The sequence below is a fragment of the Triturus cristatus genome, chromosome 1_2 (assembly GCF_964204655.1).
Source record: "Triturus cristatus chromosome 1_2, aTriCri1.1, whole genome shotgun sequence".
In the NCBI taxonomy this organism is placed as follows: Eukaryota; Metazoa; Chordata; class Amphibia; order Caudata; family Salamandridae; genus Triturus; species Triturus cristatus.
Genome location: NC_140580.1, coordinates 1,097,955,793 through 1,097,983,226, shown reverse-complemented (window position 1 = coordinate 1,097,983,226; position 27,434 = coordinate 1,097,955,793). Strand labels below are relative to the sequence as shown.

The 27,434-nt window shown below is 43.7% G+C and overlaps 1 protein-coding gene across 1 annotated transcript in view; it reads right to left on the bottom strand.

Moving 5' to 3' along the window:
- The window catches only part of LOC146868743 (carboxyl-terminal PDZ ligand of neuronal nitric oxide synthase protein-like), a 275,331-nt gene that overhangs the window by 67,180 nt on the left and 180,717 nt on the right, over positions 1 to 27,434 (bottom strand). Inside the window, exon 8 of the mRNA XM_085613707.1 lies at positions 372 to 539. Coding sequence (XP_085469833.1) covers positions 372 to 539 — 168 coding nt within the window. The remainder of the gene's footprint in view (positions 1 to 371; positions 540 to 27,434) is intronic.

Genomic DNA, 27,434 nt, shown 5'->3' with positions numbered 1-27,434 from the left:
CTACTCACACGTGGGACAAATATGTGGCTGGGACTGGAACTAGGATACTTTCACCTACGGCTGTCGTATGTGAGTGGCAGAAAGAGCTGTTTGCCCCAGGCCCCACTCTTTGCAGTGTGGGGTGGTGGGATGGCACCGTTTTGAGGGAGGTTCATGGAGGATATATTTGCTTGTCTGGAGATTTTGGTCTATCGAGATTTTCCTCAACATACACGTCTACATTAGCTTGGGAGGTGGGTTAAATCAGAATAATAAATTGCCAGGTATCAATCTGACCAGAAGTCAAAGCTATATGAAACTCTCTAAATTGGTAACTACATCTTTTGACCAGAAGTCCTCATGTGTGCACTTGTCCTACAAGTCAATGTTACCTGTGCCACGGCAACCTGGGTTTGCTGCTGCTGTTGCAGTAGCTGGTGCTGGATCAGCTTCAGGCGGTGTCGCGAAGCCAGCGGGGTCAGCGAAGAGCCGGAACTGGGGCTGCCGGCCGGCTGGAGTTGTTGGGATACAATCGTATACAGAGAGTCATGGTCCAGATCCTAGGAAGGCAAAAACCCTGGAGTTAGTCAAAGCCACCCAATGCACTGAAGATCAATGTATAGCAACCAGTGTGTAACCTTACAAACAGTGTGTACATAAATAGCCGTTTAATGCATGAACAGAGGTCTGCAATGGCAATCTGGATAGAGTCAAGACACCAGACTTCTGGTCTGATTTTTATAATAACGGAGTCTCTGAAAGGAAATAAAGTTGCACCAAAAGTTGGCTAATAATTCACTGCAATTAGATCTCTTATTCCCACCACGAAGCCTTTTCTTATCGATCAATTTATTTTGAGATTCTAGCAATGGAGGGACTGAGTTCTTAAGAGGTTTCCAGAAGGGGTGACATTTTAACACATTGAATAAAGAGCTGTAATAGCCCGTCAGTGCCAGGCACAAAGGTGTTCCACCCTCACACCATTGTATATATCTTCTGTGTACTGGTTCAGTGTTGTATCAACACAAATCAATAATGTTGTAAAAAACAAAATCTGCCACTGCAAAGCAAATATTAGTAGGCGCGTACAAATGTATGACAGCACAACGCATGCCATTACAACGCGGTTGTAACAACGCAAGTGCTGTTACAATGCATTACCATTACAATGCAAACTTTTACTACGCATATGCCTTTACAACAAATTTTGTTGTAATGGCATGATTGGTAAAGGCATATGCGTGATCAAGGTTGCAGTTGAAAATATTATACATATATATATTAGTTTGGATTTCCCTGTAAAATACTTACATTTTTGTGGTAAAGGCATGAATTGTAATGGCTTATGTTTCCTTTAAAAAATGTTAAAGTATACATTATATACACAAAGAAACAGATGTATTTATTTAGATTTTTTTAAATCTATTTCCACACACAATTTCATAATATATATATACACACAGACTTACACACACACACACTTAAAACCCCACAACCCCTCAAACCATAACCACCCTAAAATTACCCTTCTCACCCAAAAAACCATAGCCATCCTAAACCCTAAAATTACCCTTCCCAACCAAAAAACCATACCAACCCTAAACCCTAAAATTATCCTTCCCACCCAAAAACCCATACCCACACTAAAATTGCCCTTGCCATCCCACAACCCATACCCACCCTAAACCCTAAAATGACCCTTGCCACCCAAAAACCCATACCCACCCAATCCCTAAAATTACCCTTGCCATTCCAAAACCCATACACACCCTAAAATTACCCTTGCCACCCCACAGCCCATGCCCACCCTAAACCCTAAAATTAGCACTGCCACCCAAAAAAAAACATAACCAACTTAAACCCTTATAGAACTGTACACAAAAACAATCAATACTTACCGAATTCTTACATTTAAAAGACATATGTCTTTACCATTCATGACTTTACAGTGAAATTCGTTGTAAAGGCATGCGTTGTAAAGACATATGCGTGGTAACATTTTGTGTTGTAATGGTAATATGTTGTAAGAGCACTTTTGTAGTATAACCGCGTTGTAATGGTAACGCGTTTTAATGACCGCATTGTAATGGTTGTTTCCGGTGCATACACAGTATTTATAAAAGACATCTATATGCTTCCAGTCTTTCATAATCCTGCCGGGATTTAAACTGATTGTATTATCATGTGGTTAAATACTCACCATATGTTTAGGCCGTCTCTCCACTGGTCACGAGAAGATGCAATGCTTTTACATTATGTTTCTAAGGTATTTTAAATATTTCCAAAGATGCTCATGTTAGGTTTATTGTGCAGCATGACCATTGTGAGCTGTGACAAACTTGGTAGTGGCAAATCGATGCCCCTCCTTTAACTAATTTTCTAACAAAGAGCGACAACTATTAACAGCAGTTTTAAGTAATCATTCTACAGGTCACGTTGTGTACACATGGATGGCTTTAATTGCTATTTCCATTTAATATTTCCCAAGGATTATATGTACTTTTTACTTTGTGCATGTGACCATTGTTGGCTTTTAAAAGAACATCGCAGTGTAATGTAAAAAGCCGAACAGTAAACTCTGATCACTTTTAGTTATCTACTTCGAGGAACATCTGAAAGGAATGCTGTGGGGCACATTGCTTTTAAATCAAGCGTTCATAAGTTACCATTGCTGGGCGCAGGCGCAGTAACGGAAGCTTAGCTTAAAGGGGAGGGTGCACCGCAATAATATTTTCCAGTGCTGTCATTTACTGCCCCCAGGTGGACTTCACAAAAAGCAGAGTCTCCAGATGTTTCCAGACCGCCAATAGTCCATGTCCTAAGCAGAGGCAGGTGTGAGTGCAGATTACCACCATTTTACGAAACAATTTCCATAAAGATGGGGGTGGGGGGGGGGGTGGGGAGACAGAAAGAGACCGAGGGCCGGTTCAAGGATGTGGGTCAGTTAAGGTGGTGTTCACGCCAGCTGAAGCTCCTCCGCTAAGGCAGAGGAGTATCGCCCCACTGCTTTAATGCAGCGGAATATAGGAAAGAAAATGGTAATAACTCGGTTATTATCATTTGATGTGTTCCTGCTGTGACAGGTTTGCAGGTGGGGCGGGGTTGCGCAGATGACAGAGAAGCAGGGGGAGGAATGGCTTGCCTTCTTCAAGTGCGCATGAAGGTTTAGCCGGCACTCTCCATCCGGCCAAACATTCATGCGCCCTTTGAATGTTCTCCACACAGGTTGCATTACAGCCTGCATGGAAAACATTGATTTGACAATAGTTGTACCTCGGCACTCTGATATTTAATACCATACAATGTTTGGTTAGTGATTTACTTGGAGCAAATGGCCATTTGCTCCAAGTAAATCACTAACCAAAAATTGTATGGTACTAAATATCAGAGTGCCGAGGTACAACTATTGTCAAATGAATGTAACAACCAGTTTCCTAGGAATACCCGTTAAGTCAACATCGGTGGTAGTGGGATGTTTCTGTTACCTTGAGGGGCACCGTAACTTTGAAATAATCATTCGAAATATAATAAGAGACAGAAACTGTGGAATTTGATGTGCGACTGTTTATACCACCACTACCGCCGTGTGATATTGCATCGAAAACATGCCAGGCTTCCATTCCCTGGCGGAGCGCCGAACCACGGCGCTCAGACCAATCATATGGCTCAGGGGAGCCTCGGTGCTTCTGATTTCGGCCCCGGGGGAGAGACGAGGAGAGATGCGGCGATCAGTTAAGTGTTTTTTTATTCTTTTTTAAACCTCCCCCCCCCCCCCCCCCTTTCAGTGCCGGCCACCACGGGTTCACGCACTCACGAGGGCTGCAGAGATTCTGGTTTTCATGTAAGTGACTCCAGACAGATCCGGTATTGACACAGCACAAGTGATGAAGCCCTTTTTCACACTTATCTATAGTATCCACATCTGTGCATGGGATGTACGTATACATTCTAGAAGGCCGTATTAGACCCCCATCACTTGATGCCCAACGCCGTATGCTCATTCAAGCGCCCCCCTTTCAAATCTACAGAAGGGAGACCAGCAATTAAATTCTATGAAACACTATGCAGGCGGGAGCACACGTTATGAAGTCAAAGGTTTAGAACTCTGTACTGCTAAACTGTTTAATTAGGCAATTCAGTTATCTGGCCAGGCAGTGCTGAAGTTTTCATTTCACATGTAGAGGCCACAGTTTTTATTATTATTAACAGATGCAGGATTGGCTCACCAGGAAGCAGACGACTTAAGTCCTCCAGAACTCGGACTTCATAAAGGCTGATAAAATGGTCTATTTCAGGTTTTACAAATGCCACAGTGAAAGATATGATAACCCCATCAGGCACCTGGGGAGGACTCCATACCCTCCCAGTGTGACCAGAAGGTTCACAGTGAGAAGCAAGTACTCAAGGCTCCAACTGGGCTGTGACAAGTAAGACGTAAGTAACCTGTGTATAGGCGTAAGGGCTGAGGTAAGTCTCAAATAGTGTGCGATAGTGTTAGAAGGGACTAGAACAGCCAATGAGAGAGAGAGTTAGTGATATAGCGGGACAAGGTAGAGGCGAGACTTGGGAAACAGGTAAATGAAAGGGCCACCTATAAGTGGCAGACCTATTCGTCTGGAAATTAAGGGCTGTCCTATGAAAAGCACAAAATGAGCACTGCCTTAGGACCTGTGCATAAAAGAACATTATTAATACTATTGACGTGCTAAGAAGTACCCAGTCAATGTTGATGCACGTGAAGAAAGGACATGAACGTCGTAAGGTCAGAGGAAGCACCTTAATCTACGTCATGAGAACACGTATCCTATACAGTTGTCCCAGATAGAGGAAAAGTTCAGAAATAATATACAACAAAACAGAAGCGCGAGAATATCCCGGGAAGGCTACGAGTAAGAATCGAATGAACTGCCTTGAAGAATGCAAAGTCTCTTCCGCCATTTATAACCCGGGGTAAAACCGCTGGCAGCGACGCTTCAAGGCCTCTGAGATACCTGAAGGCACACATAGTTGTCATGCAAAGAAATGCCTTGCCAACAGTGGTGGCAGGAGAGGGCAAACATTAACGCGACCCTGGGAAGTATGAGGGGAAACGGGGCGCGTGGAGCTGCCACCAAACACTTCATGAATTCATTAGAGCTGCAGAAAGTAGCTGTCAAAGGTGCAAAACAACTTAATATTCTTTCGAGAACATCTTCTCAATTGATGACTGCACAATTCTGCGCGTTGACAGCAGCATTTTACTACAATAACTAGAAAGGGAGCGGCTGTTGCTTACGTGTTTTTTTTCCTTTCTTTTATACAGCAAAATGCGCCCTCGCATCAGAAATTGACTTGAGGACGCATTCTGTGCTCGTATGTAGCACTAAATGACCGATTCGCATTTTTGAGTAACTACGCATAACTTTTCGTAGGCCCCAAAACTCACGTATTTACAGAAACTGCACACATTTCGCACACCCCTACAAATGTACCCATCTGCAGGGGAAAAAAGCATAAGGCAAAAACTCATTAAGGATTAGGATAAATGTGAAAGGGGATGTTTTAGGGGTTAATCACAAATATTAAAGTAATTGAGTACTTCCATACCGCACGTTAAGCAAAAACGAGCATTGGCATAGCCAATAGGTCTCACATTTGGGACCTTATAAGAGTTTAGCTATGCAACAGTTGCATAACTAAATACTTATAAGGTCCCAAAAGCGAGACCTATTGGCTATGCCAAGTGGCCGTGCGGCCGCAAAAGTGAAAGTAATCGCGGTAAAGCGCGGCGCGGGCGCCCGCGCACATGCACTGTAGCTCTAGGCTGGCCTGGTAGCACTTTTTGGAGCCCTCTCAATAAGTCTCGCCAGACCAGCGCATGCGCTGGGTCAGGCGAGACCTAAAAAGTTGTATTGTTCACAGCTGCTCAGAGTTGGTAATCTTGCACAAAAATCAGAAATCATGATGTGAAATGACAACTCCCCACTAGATGGCAATATTGATTAAACAATGCATTCAGATTCTCGCTGGGCTCATTATCATGCCTTCCCGTCTCCCATCTCTCCCTATGTTCGTCTGCCCTCCATCTGTCTTTTACCAAACCCCCTTAATCAGTCATACACTTTCTCATTTCTTCTTTGCCTCAATCTACCTCTCTACCGTTTTTTAGCTCTCGCCTAGGCAGCGCATGCGTTGTCTCTCTGAGACATCAAGTAATCAGTATATGTGGTGACACTCCACCTACTACACCTCTTTTTTATTGGTTTCTTCACTTGTCTGCTTCCATTTCTTCATTTTCACAGGCTAATGCGCTTTTTAGTTCGTCCTCTATCTGTTCGGGAATGCCTATGCAGCACCGCCTAACTACAGTAAACATGCTGCTAGTGGAATGAAGTGTTTGTCTTGCAACTCTTTCGTTTTTCGGCGCGTGCCTATTCTGCTCGTGCTCCTTATTCTTTGCTTCATTCTCTTGTCCGTCTCTAGTACATTGCCACAACACTCTCTCTCTATTTATATGCCCTCTCCCCCTCTATCTGCCTGTGTTTCCTTGTGCTCCTCTCCTTTTGAAGCCCCTTTCTTTCACTAATTCATTATTGTATCCTCTCTTCACCTAATTCTTCGTTAGACGCATCATTTCCCCTTCCATTTGTCTCCAAACTCTCCTTTTACTTCTCTAACCCCATTCTTTCACTCCTCTTCACTTTTTCCATATTCTTATTTCTATCTGCCTTTGTGTTCCTCCTCCTACCCGCTTCCCCTCCTGTACCCCTTTCTTATTATTTCTAACTGCCTCTAGGCATCCTCTTCCCGTTGTCAGGGAAGTAACACAGGCTCCTGCTTTGCAGGGGGCCGCCAACCCTCCAAAGCCCCCCCCCCTCATCCTTCAAGTGGGCCCCTTGTACACTGAAAGCCAATCAATATCTCTATAAGAGAAGAGGCTCAGGGGTCCCTGTGAATCTTGGCCTCAAACACAGGCTTGCTCTTTCCAGAGAGTCCAGTACTCACAGGGTGCTGCCATATCCAGGCACCCCGTGCATCGGAAGAGCTGCCTCTAATTAATTTCACTGCACCTAGTCACCTGCTAACTCTCTCTCTGTCCCCCCACCTCCCTTTCTGCCCCTTTTGTCATTGTCACATCCCACCCACTCCGCTCTTAGCACCTACACATTCACTTCCTATTTTCTCATGCAGTGGTGTAATTGCTGCACTTGAAGGAAGGGCCCTTTACATGTGCACACATTTCGTCTTTCCTCTTGCTTTTAAAACACTACTCATACCACCTCTGCTTTCTACTCTTTCCTCTCCATCCTCTTTCCTTCCAATCTCTTTAGACAGGTCAAATAATCACTCCACTGCAAACAAAAACAAGCATTGGCATAGCCAATAGGTCTCGCCTTTGGGACCTTATAAGTGTTTAGCCATGCAACAGTTGCATAACTAAATACTTATAAGGTCCCAAAAGCGAGACCTATTGGCTATGCCAAGCGGCCGTGTGGCAGTGAACGCGATCGCAATCAAACATCAAAGCGGCCGCGAAAGTGAAAGTAATTGCGGTAAAGCGCGGCACGCGCGCCCGCACACATGCACTGTAGCTCTAGGCTGGCCTGGTAGCCCTTTTTGGAGCCCTCTCAATAAGTCTCGCCAGACCAGCGCATGCGCTGGGTCAGGCGAGACCTAAAAATAACTAATAGCATTTTAATGTACAACACCAATCGCTCTAACTTTCACTAATGCAAGACCAATTGCATTGCAAATGCGTGTTAATCTTTCTCTACACCAGTGATCCTCAGACTTTATGATGCAGCTCCCTATCTCATGTAAAAAAATAAATATCCTTGGAGCCCATACCTAATGTCAGGGCTTTGAGTTTTATTTTGAATCTCCCCTTTCTTTCGACACCAACTCCCAGCCATGACATGACTGATAAAGGGGAATATGGTGGTCCACTAGAAAGTGGCTCAGCCACTCTTTTTTCAATCTCTATACAGAACTGTTTTACGCATAATGCCCTCTTGACCAGTTCCTGGGCCACACCTGTGATGAATGCAGCAACGTAAACACAAGAAGATGATGGACGGAGAGCTGAAACTTTTCAGACACTCCCCCCCAGTCACAGATCTGGGTTGAATCCATCATCGTTCTTTAGCTCACTTCGCCACCCCAGTTCAGACCCAGCCATATGCAAATCAGTCTTGACCCAATGCTTCATGGAAACCGTCCAGTCCAAACTGCCAAGCCATGTCTTCCCTGGACCGGAAACTTGCATCCTGGGACCAGTTTCTGGGTAACACCCCTCATCAGCCAGGCTAGCTTGAATCTAGTGGCAAAGTGAGCAAGGGACCCACGTCTGGGCATACCCTGCCAACTTAGGGCAAACAATGCAAACACAAGGAGATGATGGACGGAGCACTGAAACTTTTCAGACACTCACCCCCAGTCACAGATCTGGGTTGAATTAATCATCATTCTTTAGCTCACTTCGCCACCTCAGTTCAGACCCAGCTATATGGAAAGCAGCAAAACCCTTGAATTGTGGAGTTATGGGGAGTCAGGGTTCAGCTCTTAGCTATACTCTGTTTTTAATGTTTTTAACGCCTCTGGCCAATATTGTGGAGTCCTTAGGAGCGCAAATAGTTTCCTATGCGGACGACGCTCAGCTTCTCCTGGCCTTTCATGAAGACACTCGCGACTCTGGGGGAGTTTTTTCATTAACTCCAAACTGGATTACTCTAACATTTTGTACCTTGGGCTTCCAGTTTTTCTTATCCAGAGTCTCCGAATTATTCAAAACGCTGCTGCCCATTTGATCCTAAAAAACCCTAATCAGGTTTCGATATCAAGTCATTTGCGCAGGCTTCATTGGATACAGATCAACAGAAACATCCAGTTCAAGGCCCTCACTCATGCATTTAGAATCTTTAACCTAAAGGGACCTTTTTATCTTAGGCACCGGCTTAATTTATCCTTTCAGGTCTGCTCATTGCGTTCTAACAACCTCAAACTGTTTCAAACTACCCACATATATAAGGCCAGAAGACGAGGCCATTCCTTTGCCTATTTGATGGCCAGACTTTGGAATGCACTGCCTCTGGTTTTGAGAAGTTGCCCTTCTGAAACAAGTTTTAGAAAAGAACTGAAACCTCTTCTCCTCGACTCTGCTTTAATTACTTCCTAACTCTGGTTCTCGTATTCTGACATGACAGCGATCTTTCCGCTAGTGCCGGGACACCTTGTGGGGTAGTAGTGCACTTTAGAAATGTATTGTATAATAAGCATAAAAAGGGATTGATTTCTATTGCAGATATGAGATAAAAAGTGTGATGAATGAGTATAACTTCAGAGCGAAGATACACCCACATGCAGTCTAATGAGAACACTCCCTGGCAAGCAAAATAATACACCTAAATCACCATTAGCATGAGGGCGAGATACTACTCTGGGCTGATCCAAGATGCATGTAATAATGTGCCAAGCCAAAGGCTGAAAACAGTAAGCCAGTGGTTGAAAGTGGCTGCCATAAAGCGCACACGATGTAGACTGTAAACAATGGCTAATGCAGACCGCTCAAGAGAAGCCAGAGCGTAGAAAGGTGCAAGTTATTTACTGACAGGGTGGGTGGCATAGCCTGGAAAGTAGGATTAATTTCAAGGTAGTACCTGCAAGTACAGTTTGTGTGTGTGTGTTTTTTTTTTATGTCTGGTCTTTAAGAAAACTTTAAATGTTTAGCCAAACTATTGTTTTTAAGAGATAAAAAGTATGTTATACATATATAGTACATTTGTGTGAGCCCTCTTCATTCACTGGTCTGTTCAACTGTCATTCATCCTTTGCTTCCACCCACCAACATGTAGTTTGGGGCAACAGGTAAGTCTACTTTACCCACGGGCACTCACGACAAGGAGCAATGTGATTCTGCTTGTGCACAATGTGCATATCTGCCTAAAATGTTGTCCACGCCAATGTAAGTTTTACAAGGATTGCTATCTCGAGTATGTATTTTTCTATACAAAAGGTAGAATGACTGCCTTTTCCTGTGATTGCTGTTTCAGCGTAATCCTTCAGGACACCAGAATGTACATATTTCATTAGCAATATAAAAGCATTTCGCCGTGTGGACCCATTACAAGATGGCGCCCATTGTTGTTTTTATCCTCTATACGAAATTTGACTGATTTTTTGTTTGGTCATTTCACCGTTCCTACCTATTATAGGCATGCTCAACAATGGAACACTCAGCCACACTCTCAATACCAGCAGTACGCTCCAAACAAGTTCTACAAAAGTATCCTATCATTATATTTGACGACACTTGGGGCTCATCTGCTGTGGTCACGGTACGGCGAGTTTTGTGCCATAGCTCACTGTATTTGATTAAAACAGATTGAAGGAAAGCACAGATTGCAGTCGAGAGCAATCAATCAATATAGAACTTTTTGCTAAAACGCAGCCCAAGATGGTTGCATTTGGAAATTCGGCCACTGGAGGGAGTCAGAGCATAAGAGAAAGCCTGCAACAATTCTGAAAATTAAGTACGTTACGGACTACATTAATGAGTGCAAACCGTTTTTGCGTTCATCTTTTACTTTTACCTTGGGGCTATTTGATGTCAGCCCGCTTCTTGGAAAAAAAGGTTTTATTTCTACATTAAAAAAACTTCATGTGGGCTCAAAATAGCCTCACTTCAGGCAGCACCTCAGTAGAGGACTTTTGGGGTCATCGCCGTTGCTGGTAGGGTTTTCGTTTGCATGTGCAGTATTTTGTGCATAGCTGCCAAATCTATTTTATTTATTTTTTGGTCATTTGATAACGTGTGGACTAGGCACGGGGGCATCAGAGCACTTTAAAGTCGAGACAACCTATAACAGTAACCGTTGGATAAATTAAGGGATTGAGTTTCTGGAGTGAGAGCGACAGGTACCCTTACGAAGAGAAGAAGTACATGTTCTTAACATAACCATAGAAAGAAGAACTATAGGTCGGTAACCTAATCGAAAGGGAGAACTTTAAGGTCCTTTCTGGAGTTGACGTGAAGGCCATGCGGAGGTTCTGAGGCAGTGGCGGCCGGCATGACTCGTGGGTGGAGAGGTTGGGCACGGTGGGGGTGGGGGGGGGGGGCGAGGTTTAACAATGTAAAAGAAAAAAATTGTTACACACTTACCTTGCCGCCAGCGCCGGGTCCTGCATCTCTGCTCCTTGCTCCTGCTCTCCTCTTGAGACGGGAAGCCAGGAACAGACAGGCTCCACTGACCAATCACATCGCTGCTTAGCCGCGTTGTGATTGGATTCTAACATCCTGGTTCAACGCTCAACCGGGAAATGGGGGTCTAGGCTTGTTCTCCATGCAGGCTGTAATGCAGTCTGTTTGGAGAATGAGGAGAGTGCGCATGACTAGTTTGGGCAGCCCGAGAGGGCCGACCAAACAGTCATTGCGCACTTAGGAGTGGGCAAACCACTCCTTCCCTGCCACGTGAGCAGAGCCGACCCACCCTCCCGCCCGCAAAGTAAACATAAAATTATGATAAATTATAGTTATCATTTTACATTTCCTATCCTTTGCACTGCTGGAAAGCAGTGGGGCGACGCTCCTCCGCCACAGCAGAGCAGCCGCCACTGCTCTGAGGGAGGGAGTTCAATTTCTAGTAGCTCTTCCAGAGAAGGATTGGGACAAGTAATGTTCCCTCTCAAAGATGTGCAATCTAGTGCAGGAAAAATCAAGCCTTGCGCCCTCCAGCCTCCGCACAGACTGCTGATGGTCATGGCACAACAGCACTTGGGTGGTGCGCTGCATGAAGCACTTTAAATAAATGTTTTAAAAATAGGTTGCAGGAGGTGCTTGAAATGGAAAAATATAAGTGCATGTACTCTATACCAGAGTACCTGCTTGTTTCTGAGAAGTGCCAGTACTCTCCAATTAAAATGATAAGGTCTTTCTTGAAAAGAGCGGTTACTCGCTCTCTCAAAACAAAAAAGTGCCGATTCGCCATACTGGGCAGTACTGGCCCATTTAAAGCACTGGTTGCAGCCAAAAACAGTGTCACAATGCATTGAACAGCACTGGTACCGTCGTGGCACTAGTTCAGGGTGTTTGCACCTCCGGGTGGTGTGGGACAGTTATCGGTCAGCGATCGGTCAGCAAGCACAGTTGTGCTCTCAAGTCCCAACAAGGTGTCATCATGCCAGGTGAAGAGACAAGACGGTGTAAATGCAGTTTTCATGCTATCGCCTGCTGTTCTCTTTGGAAGGAAACCCTGCCAGTGGCTCTACGGTAAAGAGCGGAGGTGTCCTGGTCAAGCAGCAGACGTGTCTCTGGGGTCTACATTGATTTGTCACTGGAAACAAGTGTTGCAGTGGGGCTTGTGTTGTCGCTACACCTCTGCACTTTCACACACTTGAAGTGGGATTAGGACATGGGGCAGACATGCAAGCCCTGTTCTCCCACTACTCAGTGCTTAATTTGAGATGGTGGTTCCCGGTGCTCAGCAGCTTTGGCAATTACCCACATCCTCTCCCCACTATCATGGTTAGTAGTTGGTTCTGTTTTAGGCTGCGCTAACAGGAGAGACGGGCTGGTGCAAGCTGCTTCCTGAATCACTTTTTTTTTTTCTTTCTTCAAATTAACTACTGCCAGTACTACTAAGAGATGCTCGATCGATCCCCCTCTGGTGCTCTTCGGTACCCGGCTTCATGGGTTAATGCATCTGCAGATCAGTTTGGAATCCTTATGGCACTGCTCAACTTTTCAACCATCAAAGTGAGACAGAAGTACCCGACATCCGGGTAATGTTAGTCCCACTTACTGGGGTAGAAACATCCATGCTCTAGAGCGCGCTCTACTGGTGTGCTTTATCATTGCTAGTGTTACTATGCTAGAGAATCCTATTGAATTTCAAACACCAGTGCGCCTGGCTGTGGCAAGCTAATGAGACACTTAAAGGTCTATTGTTTAATGCATGCATATGATAAAAAATAAAAGAGTAAAAAAATGTTTTTTTTAAATGAACGTGACACCTAACCAAGGCATCCAGAACCTTGCAGTAAAAATGCACTTAAAAAAAAAAAAAAGGAATCGCATAACTTTAACTACACTGTACATATGCTTCGTAGCAGGTGCACTTAGGCCAAGTATAGAAACCTTATTCTAGTCCTGCAAAGAAAATGTTTTATTGGTGTTGAATTACTGAAATCTGAGAACATGGTCTAAACACACAACGAGGTCTAAAAATACAATAACAAGCACTGACAAAGCCAATAAGCCTCACCAACGCAAGAGTTATTGGCTTTGCGAATGTCTTTTGTCCAGGTTATACACCAGCGTAGCTAAATGTTAGGAAAATAGTGCTATGTCACAGCCAGTGCTGGCCACATCATAGCTCATTTCTGTTTCTTAAAGTGAGTGGGAGGCCACACAGACAACGGGTGAGAGGGAGGATGAAACGTAAGGGACACACGGACAACAGGAGGGACGTGGGAGGGACACGCAACAAGACGGGGAAAAAAGCGCTTGCCAGATCATAGCACTTTTTCATTTATTTATAGCAGGCGGGGGTGAAAAACAACATAGACAACGGGAGAGTGGGAGTTGGTAGGGAATAAGCAACACAGACAACGACAGGGTCAGTGGTGGGAGGGAATAAGCAACACAGACAACGGGGCATAGAGAATAAGCAACAAGGACAGAGGGAGCGTGGGGGTGGGAGGGAAGAAGCATGATGGACAGTGGGAGGGGGACAGAAGAAGCAACATAGACAACAGTAGGGTGGTGTAGGGAGGGAAGAAGGTGCAAAGACAAGGCAGGTAGGAGGGAAGAAGCAACAGGACAGTAAGTTGAAAAAAAGGAAAAATATAATCTTAATCGCAGAAGCGGAAAGACCCTAATCAAGATGAAGCAATCTGTACTCGGTCCATGCTCCAAACAAAAGAAGACAGCACGTGCTGCCCAATTGCAAAGCAGCAAATAGGAGTGACAATGAAGCCAATGAAGGGTAAGCAGTGAGAGGGCTCCGAGCTCCTTGTAGAAAACGACATCTCCTGCAAGCGTGAGTGCATACGCTGTCACAGGTAAGACCTAAAAATGGTAAAGAATGGAAGGAAATGGGATGAACTGAAAGATGTTGTTGGGGCCCCCAGTGATGAGCGCGCATGCAAGAACAGAGGGTGCTGTACACATGCAATCAGACAAAATGCACTGCCCCACAGTGGAAGAGAGCTAATGGCTAAGTGGGCTGACCAACTGCCCCATTAACACATTCTGTGGTGGGATTAAGCAAAACGTGAATGACAGATTAAGCGACTAATAGATGCAGAGAGCTGAACAGACATTCCTCTAGTTACGTATTCAAGTATTGGTTATGATTTTTTCTTTCTTTACATGACAGTGTCAATATTCACTTATGCAATGAGTCGCTTTTTACCGGTGACCCAATCCCAGACATATGGCAGAGTGCTGCCATCATTCCCATATACAAAAAGGGTGCTCACTCGTACCCAAGTAACTATCACTCAATAAGTCTCCTGGACAGCTTGCAGAAAACTCGCTGAGCAGGTATTCGACAAACTTAATAAATAGATTGATGAGATCTACGTTCTTTCACACCTGCAAGTGGGCCTCAGGCCTCGGTTGACTAGGTTTTGCTGGTTTGAAAGGGAGAACAGTGGACCTGATGTCAGCAGGTCCTTACATGGCATTCATTGACCTGAAGTCTGCCTTTGATTTGGTTGCACAAATAAAACCGTGGGAGGTCCTACGGAGACAGGGCATTCCAACTGAGCTTCTTGCTGTTGTAATCAAACTTCACATAAACAATTTCACCCAAATGCGCTGGGGACAGCATGGTCAATTGTCTGAAAAAATCCAAGTTAATAGAGGTGTGCGCCAGGGGTGAGTTCTTGCACCAACACTTCTTAAATATCCATGTATCATGACAGTATTTTTTAGACTGCAAAACGATTCACCCCCATCGCAAGAACAAAAGTGCCTGCTTTACTTTTTGCAGATGATGCATTGTTAATATCTAAGACCCTGATTGGCCTCAGTGTGTTATTCAAAAGATTATATGAGTTTTTTAGCGACTATGGTTTGGAAATAAATGAAGGGAAATTCCAATTTATGGCATTTAACCCTCATAATAGCTTCAAAGCGAAAATAATTCTAACCACTAACTTCAACCTAGAAAGAGTTCACAAATTTGATTACCTGGGGTTCCCAATTAAGAAAAAGCAAACTACTATTGTCCCACAGATCACAGGCTATTTATTAAAAGACTTACCAATACAACTGCAAATCACCCAATAAGCCCCATACTCTAGATATTTTACATCGAAGACGTTCAGCGCCGCCTTGTACGGAGATGAACTCTGGGGTTACTGCAAGGCTGACATCTTGCAAACAAGAGAAAAGAGATTCCTTAACCCCTTCAGTGCCACGCCCTTTCCCCCTCCTGTGCCGGGCGTTACATTAGCGGGCGGGGTTCATGACGAGATAGTCTCGTCATGGGCACAGCGCAACCGTGCTCCATGACGAGACTATCTCGTCATGGGCACAGAAGAGGTTAAATCATTGTTGGCATCCCACTGAGTTCTCCCAACGCACCAGTCTAGTTAGACTTTGCCCTGAAACCCACTGCCAGTGTAGCCAAGCTAAGACCAATAGTATATTGGATAAGGATCTGGAGACCAGGAACTCGCTCATCATCGCACTGCTCTTCGGGAGTTGGTCCCCTCCCTCGAGGCTAATAAGTTGGCATGGGCGGCTCATGTAAATACTTGGTGCAGGAGGCTAGCCTTGAATAATTACTTGGAAGATCCATCGCACACTCCCCAAAATGCAAAGTTAGTATTAAAAAATAGATATTGGGAATGTGTCCTCAGCACGCAGGTCTCTGGAGAGAGTGAATTTTGACAAACACTTCTTACTTTTGAATCAGAGTTTGCATACAAAGAATTTTTAGATCAAATCAGATTCACAAGCAGAAGGGCGCTTTACATTAAATTTAGACTAGGGACACTTCACACAAGTGGACCAATCCCCCTACAGGATCATATAGGTTTCCCATCTGCAACATTTTCCCTGAGACAGAAGAACACTTCTTGCGATAAGTGATCACAAGAGTGTATTTGGGATATGCAAAAAATATGCCAACCCTCGCCTTACATACTCTATTTCAAAGCTTATAGAAACTGCATTGAGAATGAGGAGAAAGTTTATGAAAAAAAGAAAAGCGTGGTTCTCTATTTTATGTGTTCTATGATGCTCCTAAAAAGTCCCATTTATGGATCGTGCATCGTAGAATAATTAACTATTGAACACACTGCCATGGAAAGGAATCAAGCTGCTGTCACTCATTGACCTATATACATTAATTGGCTCCACAGAGAGGCCTCCACCCACATGCGGACCTAAAAGACTGAGGTTTTTGTGGACCGGTTTGTGATGGATTTAACCCATCTGTGCAGTCAACTTGGTTTTTTTCTGCACTGAGTGTCCACATCGCTTTCGCTTTGTGTTCCTTGCCCTGCACATTGCACTTTATATTTTATCTTAAAATATGTAAATAGCACCACAAATGTTCTTCTATTCATCTACTTGTGGTTTTAATGTCCCTAAATGTTCATAGCCAAAAGTGCTTTAATGCCTTGTTATTCAAAGACCGGATATAACCAAACAGTCTTAGATTCAGCTCTAGGTGATTTTTCGCTGCTTATTAAGATTAATCTTCCTTTAAATGAGTTGTTATATGCACTTGTATGGTCATAACTAACCAAAATCCAATTTCCTGAATTGAGTCACTTTTTAATTTTGTTTTTTCCAAACATGCTCAAAACATGTGCTCAAAGCATTGATAACAGAATGTTTATTACTTTAACTTTATTTAATGCAATTTGCATGACTTCTTTGCACAAAGAGGAAATAAATAAATACAAAAATGTCGCTGGGTTGCCAAGGACAGGCATATTTGCTTTGCCTGCGTTTGTAATCATGTTGACGCTGTGAAAAGCTCCGAGCATTCCTGGGTGTTAACACTGTTAAAGTTGATTGTCCGTCGAGAATCTCCCTGTTCCTGGACCCAGTAAAGCTCACGACAACATTGTTCCGCAGACTTGTGTCGAGCAGCGTCAGGGGATCTCTGCAGACAGGAAGCGCGCCCAGGGTCGGCGGCGCCCCCACGGCTGGGCCTGCCTCGAAATGAGAGCGCGACAGCTCGCGAGTGGCTCGGCGCCAGCCGCATACACATGCAAATACCGTGTACACACACAACCCTGACACAATTAAATGTAAACATAAAACACAAACACGCTTCCATATATCGCCGGACAACGACCGACATGCACTCCTTCACGTTTTAACATAATCAAGAGCCACCCCCCCCCCCCCCCACGCTCCCTCCCCCCCACGCTTCAAGTGCTTCCCTTCATATTCATTCCATTTTATATTTAATGATAATGTTCGCCAAGAGTTGAACATAAATTTAAAAGCCCTGCTCCGTGCCAGAGATGCTCAAATTACAGGGCACAATTCCGTGGAAAGCATGTTTCCTAAATTATGGATCACGATTGTGTGTTTGGAATATAAGAGAATTATGCGCTTGTCCAAAAGAAACAAGTTTTATTTTTATTTTTGGAATTACATGGTTGCAGTGGAAGGTTCAATTCAAACAACAGAAATCCATGCCCACACTCCTCCAACCGGACCTAGCGTGCCACCACTCCAGCTGCGGGCAGCATAAGCCAGGCCGCCTGTAAAAACCGAGCACAATAACGAGCCCACACATAAGAGCAGGAACCAGACCAAACATTGGCATAGCCAATAGGTCTCGCTTTTGGAACCTTATAAATATTTAGTTATGCAGCACAATATCCTTTGTGCAAGATCATCAAGTGTTGCATGGCTAAACACTTGAAAGGTCCCAAAGGCGTGCCCTATGGGCTTTGCCAATGCTTGTTCTCGGTAGGAGCTGTGCTGATCCCGCAATAAAACAGTGCATCCTGTGACGTGTCAGTGAAGAGGTCACATCAGTGAATCTAGGGCAGAGCGCCAAATTAGTTAAAGGACTTGACAGTTGTTCCAAGCATTAGGCAGAGAGTAGCTAGTAATATCCAGTATTTCTATTCATGTTTTAATTCCGGAATCCATTAACGTGTCTCTCGGGCTCTCATTATTGTCAGATATGGAAACTGCGACATAAGGTAACAGTGCTGTAACCAAGATCACAACGTTTTCAGAGAGAGCTAGGATTAAAACTCAGGTTACAAATCAGCTAGGTAAAAATCACTAGTTGTGCAGTGGGTAATGTATCCACGTGGTCACATTTCTTCCTTTTCCAATTATTAAGGGGAAATGTAGAAAGTAACAAAACTAGCCAAAAACATGTAAAACAACAAAAATGCCCTACCCGGCCAATAAAAATGGGAAGTTCACTGCAAAAGAAGACGTAATACCTGTCATGTGGATACAGCCCGTTTGTGCGCACATACACATATACACACACACAAATAGACTCCTGAAAATGATGGGTTCTGAAATGAAATCCTACGATTTGAATTTAAATTGTAGTCAAATTTTCATCACTTTTTTCAAACAAAAAATAAGGTTTCTTCTTATAGCCGTCTGAAAGCAAATCGTTTTCTTTACAATTTGGATTACAGTCTGGAGACAAAGATCAACATTTTAAAGAGTCCTAAACCTTAAAGCTGTATGGTATGCGATTAACCCCATTGTGAAACAAACTCTGACATTTCAAGATGGCTGCTAAGCAGACGTGTCCTGTGGCAGAATTTGCTGGGGAGCCCACATTGAAAAGAAAACCTCACCTGTTGCAAGGTGGCCGCCACAATGATGCAACCTCTATTGGGATTGCGATGAAACAGGCTACTTTGAACGGAGCCTCGCCCTATTGCAAGATGGACTCCACCCTGATGCAACTCTTGTACGGGTTGTAGCCCAAGACTACTGTTGGCTTACAGACCTGTGTCCTGTTCTAAGATGGCAGCGATATACGGCGACCTGTCAGTGCAGTTTGTGCGCATGCCACTGACTTTTTCTGAGTAAGCATGGCGGAAAGCCGGGTACCAGAACTGCTGTTGTACTGACTTCAGGCCCAGGATGGGGGACTGGAGAGTCTAGGACTGGCAGCTGAGCTGGGTTTGGATCACCAGCAGGTGGTGTTGGCTGTGAAGAGCTTGCAGGCTTTGGGAGAGGCGAGTGGAAGGGGTGGCGGAGGGAGGTGTCTTGGGGAGAAGTGTGTGCAGTGCAATATAGAAAGGGAGGAGTCTGGGGTGAGAAGTTAAGTGATTAGGAAGGAATGTTGGGAGAGAAAAACGGGTTTACGTGAAAAGTAGGGGCCTAAGGTGAGACAAGGACTTGTCTGGATGGGAGACATCAATAATAGTTTATGGAGATGTTGAGGCTAGTAGCTGGTGCGTGGAGGCAGTGCCGTCCCTGACGCAAGGTTGCTTCCCTCCAGAAGGACTTGCAGCTCCCCTTCCTACTGCAGCAGCTGTGTCAGCAGGGCAGGCGGCATGCAGGGAATCTTGTATGGGTGAGAGCTTGTACGTCCTTAGCACTAAGAAAGGGCAGCTGGCGTTAAAGGGCTACAGGAGGTAGATCGAGTCGGTCTACAATGTTGGCAAAGCAAACAAAGTGAGTAAACAAGCATTGGCCGCGAGAGCGGCCGCGAGAGGCGATATGTGGCGGGCGGCTGAGTTGTATGCGGGCGTGCGCTAACTCCAGCTCACATAATTAAAAAAAAAAAAAAACAAGCCCAGGAGTTGTGTGCACGGGCGAGGCAAGGCAAAAGTCAAAGCAGGCTGGCAAATGGTGTGCAATGTGCGCGCACCATGACGAGAGTGGAAAGCCAGATGGTGCCTCTGCTTGTCATTGTGCGCCTAACCGCACACTCAATGCCAGTCAAAAAGCTGTGGTAGCACTTTTAAAAGCCCCACAGACAAAATGTCTCGCCTGAGCAGCGCATGAGCTGGCTCAGGAGAGACCTAAAAAGGCATGGTCCAATCGGACAAGTGAAAGCCTGACGCCTACAGAGACCAGGCCAATGGCAACCACACCATCTGCAGAAAGGCGCTATCTGAAAATTTTTTAAGCGCCACGAAGACGAGCAATTAGTAAAGTTTGTGTCACATTAACAGGCACCACACATCAGAGATATAAGCCCTCAACAAAAAGATTTTCCCTTCAGGGACAAAGGTAGGTCTATAGTCACCCAAAAGCCAAAAACACAGAATCCGCTATATCCCACTCAACCACAACTCTGAAGCGAAGTTCTGAAGTTCTCTCCTTTAACGGCCCCATCCTTGAACACAGCCTTGACTTTTAACCAAAACCATTCTTTTGAGTCCTGCCGCCATATTGCCATAAATGGCTTCACACCAAACAGCAGAAACTCATCACTCAAAACAGACTCAGGAAAACTACAGGCACCAGTCAGAAATATTCAATGGTCATTCAGACTCAAAAAGTGTCCCACCGCAAAGCACAATTTCAATAATCCTTATACCACATGACTCGACCTTACCCTATACTTTGCTACCACAAACCCTCTCCATACCGTGACCTCCCTTTCCCAATGAACAAGGAAGATGTCATTGCTTTACATCAGGAAGAGACATCTCCTCATACATGTCAATACCAGTATAAAGTACATCTAATTTGGGGTCGGTAGGTAATATGGCCCATCGTCTAAATTGCAACTCTGAGGCACCAGTTACCCACTAGTGTAATATATTATGTATGTTTTTTTAATTGATTTTAGCAGCACCCAATATATATCCGCTTTTAAAACTTCTGAAATAAGAATAACTCAGACTTGAAACTATAAGTCAAAGAAGTCCTTTTATTTGACACATCGTCAACAAAACCTATTCCATTATGACAAAGTATATGCATGCATAGTTCATCCAGATACAAGATTAGTAGCTTCTTTGGCACATGAATCCTGTGCAGTCCTGTCCATAGGTTAGTGGGGCTTCTTTAGGTTTAGCCTTTAAAAGTTAATCTCGTAGTATTTTTTATTCTGGTCTGATTCAGTTCCTTATTATTAGACCCTCACTCTAAGTATGTACTTGCAATGCTATGTATGCCCACATATCACATTATTGCTAAACACACACAACAGGTAAGAGCTAACAAATAATTTATTTGGCGCCCCAGGAACTGGTCAACCAGAGTGACAAAACCAATCCAAGAGGTTTGAGAGGTTTATTTATTAAATTTGAACATGTCCACAACAGTGAATCTAGAGAGGATTACACATCAGCATCTTTCCATCTGTTAATGATACTAATGAGGACGAACAGCAAAATGGAAGAGGAAGCTTAGGAGGTATTCTAGCGATGTTGCTGACATGTTGATAGAACATATATAATATCATATGAAGAAATTACTAATGGAAATTGAGGAAGTCAGACCAGAGATTAAGAATTTGAATAGGGAAGAAGTAAAAAAAAAAAAAAAAGAATTATGACATTTCAGAGGGCATAACGACTATACAGTGAGATGAGAAATTAAAAAGCTGTCAAATTCATGTGCGATGAAAGATTACAATACCGACAGGATATACACCTATGCAGACAAATCTGATGATGCAGTTAGGAACATACAAAAAGAACAATTGATGGCCAGAATGCTGAACAATGTCAAACATTCACTCCATTACAGAGATCTGGGCCTAAATCCATCGTTTACTTGCTCCCTATGTCATTCCAGTTTAAATCCAGCCATAAGCTAATCAGTCTTGACCCTGTTGCCCATGGTAACAGTCCAGCCCAAACTGCCAGGCCTGGTTCTCCCTGGACTAGAAACAAGCATACTGGGACTGGTTTCGGGGTATCACCCCTCATCAGCAAGGTTAGCTTGATTTCGGTGACAAGAAGAGCACGTCCCACCAGATCAGAATAAATAAACTTCGTAACCAGCTTATCAAATAGGGTACATACATCTGATGAAATTTCTGTTCTCCGTAAAGGTCTCCTCTACAAATCTACTATACGTCTGATAAACGGGAGTTAAAAGTGGACGTCCTAGGTTGGCAACTAGACTAGGAAAACGTCACCAACTAACACAGCAAATCTCTAGCGATAACTAATATTGTAACAATCTCTTTGAGGATAAAACAAGATACTGAAGCAATTGGATAAGTCAGCTATTTGACTGAACCCCGTCATGGTATCTCATATATGAAGTGTAAGGAAATGCCCCTTTTTGTATGACCACCCTACAGTTTTGGACTGGTGCTCTGGTTTTTTCAACTCTGAGAGTGCATTGAGGACTGCTAGCCAGAACTCAGTGCAGTGCTCAGACCCTTAAAACATGTATGACTGATTGGCTTATCCACAGTTGGCATAAATTAACTTTTATAAGCCCCTACGTTTATAAGCCCCTAGCATGTGGTACCAGGGCCTGTAAGTTAAAGTGTCCCTCATGGACTGCAGCACTAATTGTGCCACCATAAATGTGACAAAGCACAGCAAGGCTCCCAGCCTGCCATTGCTGGCAGGCAGAGCAGTTTGCAAACTGCTAACTCACCTTTGTTATTTAAACTAGTGACAAAGTCCAGACCTCCTTTTTATGGTCTGGCTTCACAGTGCAGCTGTCGCCAGACAAATATTTATCACTAGAGAGGAGTTTTGGCTCCAACCACATGTTGGGAGCCAGGAGTACACATTATGGTTGGGCAGAAGATGTGTGCTTCCACAAAAAAAGTCCATGCACTCCGCACAGCTGTGGTCATTTTGTTATTTATCCAGCCATCTGCACTTGAACTTTCAGGGATATACACAAGACATTGTAAAGCTATTAAAGGGTCTAGATAACTAGATCATTTTTGGCGGTTTTGTATGACAGCAGCACACATAGGCGGAGGGCAGTCATTAACCTACATGGATGTGTAGGTCTGGCTCGACAGTGCAGCTGTAATCTGACATTTTAATCTCCACTAATATTAATCCACAGACCTTTGCTTCCAAAGAAATACTTATCCATTCCCGTGCTATTTACTTGTAATGCCCCACATTACCATTCCTTAAAAGCCAGAATCTACTGGCATTGTCAATGCTTGTTAATAAATGTCACGCCCAATGCAGGCATATCAAGCCATCAGGCAGAGAGCTGTATAATAGTACATTGGACATTAGTTTTTATATGTCCTAACAGCAAAAACCCTAATTGTTATTTTTGCTGTAGAAAGGCTCATAGCTCCATTGGCGAGTACAGGGTTACACGCTGACAACTCAGCTGTGCTAGCTTCTGAATGAGACTACGTGTTGTCACTTCAAGGTGTCACAAGAATTGTTACATTAAAACTGGCTTGGTGCCTTTAGTCAAATTTAATGCAACTTTTCAGTTAAAAGCACCTTTAGAAATGTGCCACTCTGTTGCCCAAATTTTCCAGTGACCGTTTACGGTTGCTGGCCATAAGGCAGCCTTCTGCCCTCCTGGGGGGAGGGGGAGCTGTGAATGACTCAAGAAGGAACACAAAGGGCCTGCCATTGGAAGAGGTGTTACCTCTCCCTGGCACTAGGGCCAAATCAGCTGAGAGCCCAAAAGGTGAGCTACAAATCGGGAAGCCACCTTTGAAGGGCAAATAGTGTACACACACACAACAGGGCCAGCTCTTTTGTTCAGGTGCACAGGTTGGTGTCGGGGAAAGAGAGGGGGAAACAGTTGCCAAACCAGTTTTTCTGTGTGTGTGTAGCCCTCAGATACCCTACCTCTAGGCTGGGTCACCAAGCTCCACACACCGGGTGAGGGGTTCTGCCATCTTGGCAGTTAAAGAATATTGCTTCTGGGATAGCTAGATGCCACACTATGCAGGAAGTCATCAAAAGGCGGGTGGGGACCTGGTAGCGGATTATTTAGTAGTAACTGCATCCCAAAGGTAAGATCTGGGCAAAAAAGTGGTACACAGACCTCAGATCACATCTGCACTCGAGAGAGGAGCAAGACAGGACTACCCTGTTGTTCCCTGAACCCGGCAAGGAGAGGCTGCACCAAAGAATGCACAGCACCTACTGATCTTTGGGCCGGCAAAGAGAGGACTGTGTCTGTGGTGCCTTGCTCGCGGAAAGGTTGCACCCGAGCCACAAGCAGAAGAAACAGTGACTCCAAGAGTCAGTTATGCTGACTTCCTGTTATAGCTCCCAGGCCACAAAAGCTGAAGAGGCCTGCCTTCGCAAGTTGGTAGCCACAATAGCTTGATCGCTACTGACCTCCGAATCCCAGCCTGGGAGACAGTCTTAATGCTCGAAATGTGCACCCAGGAGAGTCACCAGAGTGCAGTCTGTCAGCCAAGACGGACACTAGCATCAGGTAAAGGGAACCGCTGGTTTCTCTGGAACTGGAGACCAGTAGCAACTGGTTTTTGGCTGGACTTCAAGCGGACTTCGAGGGACCTCAACCTCTGTTGTGGTTAAAGTCGCCCCACTGTGTTTGTGGACCAAGTGGTTGCCCCATATAGACCCCGTCACCTGATCAGCACCCTCACCATCCTATATCTCTTGCATTTGGGCCACATTGATGTCTAAGACGGTTCATCCATAGATCCGGGACTGGAGGCTGCTATGACTGCAAGGTAACTGTCCTGCCAAGCCTTATTTGCCCCTGTAACTTGTTCCTCCTGGAGTTGGTCAGCCAAAGCAGGCTAGAGCAACTGAACACAACTTTACAAAAGTTTTTTAAGTAACCACTAACTGTGGTAGTAGCCAATGCTCATTTGTGATTTGAATAAAAATCAGTGATTTATTATTTGCTTAATTTAATTCCCTGGTACTCTTTGGTGGATTTAGTTCTTTTTTGGTGTCTACAAATTCATTAAAATAGGAGTTATGTTATAAATTGGTGTCAGATTTTCTTTGTGTTACATTTCTTTCTTATTCAGCTTTTTTGGTACTTCGAAATTCTTTGCACTTTTTCATTTGCAAAAGCTCGACTGCTCAAAGACACTGCTACCCATGTTTGAGCTAGGGTTCTGCAAACAAGCCTGACTGGACCCAAGTCAGGTTTTTGAGTTTATTACACGGTGAGCTCGCACAACTACACCATAAAATAAACCACTTTCCTCACACTAAGGCATTCAACTTCCTGGATGCAAACCACTTTTAAATTAAACAATTTAACTGCAGTGATACCTCATGATAATGTCATCAATGTATTATTTAATTTGGTACTCAATGATTTTGACAATATGCACAAATGTAGATCCAAAAATAATCTAAATAGAAATAAAACCAAGCATTTCTGAATCTGAGAAAGGTTGTAGTATACTCATTTGGCAAGCTGGCAAGGGCAACAATGTAGTGGCTTTGAATTTTGACAGGTGTAAACAAGAAGCCCTACAACAACCAGCAGGTGGGGATAGTTGCAGGGCACTACAGCACAACAGCCTTTAAGAGGCCAGAACATAAAAACCATTTTAATATGCTTGAGCTATCTTAATCTCATTGATGAGGATACATATAGGTATTTGAATGTAGCTAATACTATCAAACCTATAACATATTTCTTACCTAAAATTCACAAAGGTAGCAGGATACCCTCTGGTAAAGCTATAATATCTGAGATTAATTTCAGTACTGAGTACAGTTAAAAATATGTGAACATATAACAAGCCTCCATGGTAGCAACCTTACCTTCTTAACTCCCACATCAGAGATTCTTTACGTCCATTATATGATTTCTAATAGTTAGATTTGTACTCTTAGGTCACAATGGATGGCAAATATTAACAGGGCCTTGGAGCTATGAAATATTTGGGCCAATCAAATAAGCAACCTGTAGCAGTCACTCAGCTATGTTGTTGGCATTTACAGAGTTTTGTCTCACACCCAAGTACTTTTTGTGCCAAGAACATATCGCCAGATCAGAGGCACTGCAATGGGCTCCCTCTTAAGCCCGACCTGTTTATCACTTGGTCAAGAGCTCTGAAACACCTCCCTGGAAAACATCATACAGTGGGGTAGCTATATAGGTGACCCCATGTTAATATGGAATTAAAATACTGAGGGTTTACAAGCCTTTCATAATTATCTGAATGCTAATGCTATGACTATCAGACTTGCTTTGGATTACAGCAACAAGAGCATTACTTTTTTTTTGGGATACAGAAATGTGTGTTTAACAGGATAGACTTTAAATTAGACTATTCAGGAAACCAACATCAACCAATATTGCACTCCACTCCACACCCTACTAGAGAAATTAATATCACTCCATATGGAGAACGTGATAGGGCACAATGCAGTGCAGAAAAAGCTTTTGAGATAGAATTGCTTACCAAGGCCAAAAGATTTTTAGAAAGAGGATACCATTACCGGAGGTTATTGGGTACAGACAAGATTAAAAAAAATCCCTAAGAGACATGAACGTTTAAACGCTACCCATGAAAAAGAAATCCCACTAACATATGGACATAAATTTGCAGGATTCATGTGCCATTGAAGCTACTAAGTTTGTATGTCCATGAACTTCACTATGCTTACATTTAGATTTTTATAATGGAATATGTTCTTGTTGAGCTTGTTCAACTAAAAGCACTTTTAAATCTCCAATATAAGATTATTTTAGACATGAATTTATATGTGGCTACATAATGGGTGCTCAGGACATAATTTTTTTAATAACCTATATAAAGTATTTAAAGATCTTCAGTGCCAAGCACCTCTCGCAACCACCATTCTCCACAACTTCACCCAGATCGTTAAAGATTTTAATATACATCACATTTTCTTAGTTGGGATATGTTTACCCACAATAGTACAAAACCATAAATGTGACCATCCAGTTGATACCAGCTACCAACAGGTCACTACCCCCCTGTTCTAGAGCTAGAAGAGTTGTTTATATCGCGACCATTCAACAAGGATTCTTAGCACAGACAGGGTCATAGCTCAATTGCCACATACTACCCAAAGTAGGACACTGAAATAGGCCCCAATAGCCTAATCAAAATACAACATGTTCACAAATGTCAGGAAACCAAAAGCTCAACCACCAGAGCAGCTCAGAACAAAACTCCATGTTGTAGTTTCTCCCAGAAGATCTGGATTGTCTTGCTCAATTTTGTCAGTCTTACTTCAAAGCATATGACCGGGAACAAGTACTTTAGAAATGTTAGTGGCTGCTTCTTGAAATCAAAACAAGTGCTAGGTCCCAAAATTGTGCTCTCCTGCATTTTTCGGGAGGATTAAGCAAATCTCAGTGGAAGTTTCACAGTCATAACTTGCTCTAAACAGAAATAATATTCCTCCATGCATTAAACCTTTTAAACGTGATAGAAGTCAATGCATTTCATGAGAGCTCACGTGTTCTAATATCATGAGTTCAAAAGACTGAACACGTTCCTGGGTAGCTATTTTGGATTCACAGAGCATAAGGACTCCCCAAAACAGTCATAATCCACTTCCTAATGCGGTTATGCACTGAACAACATGAAAACCTGAATGCATTTGAGCATCTCCAAAAGGAGAGTTGT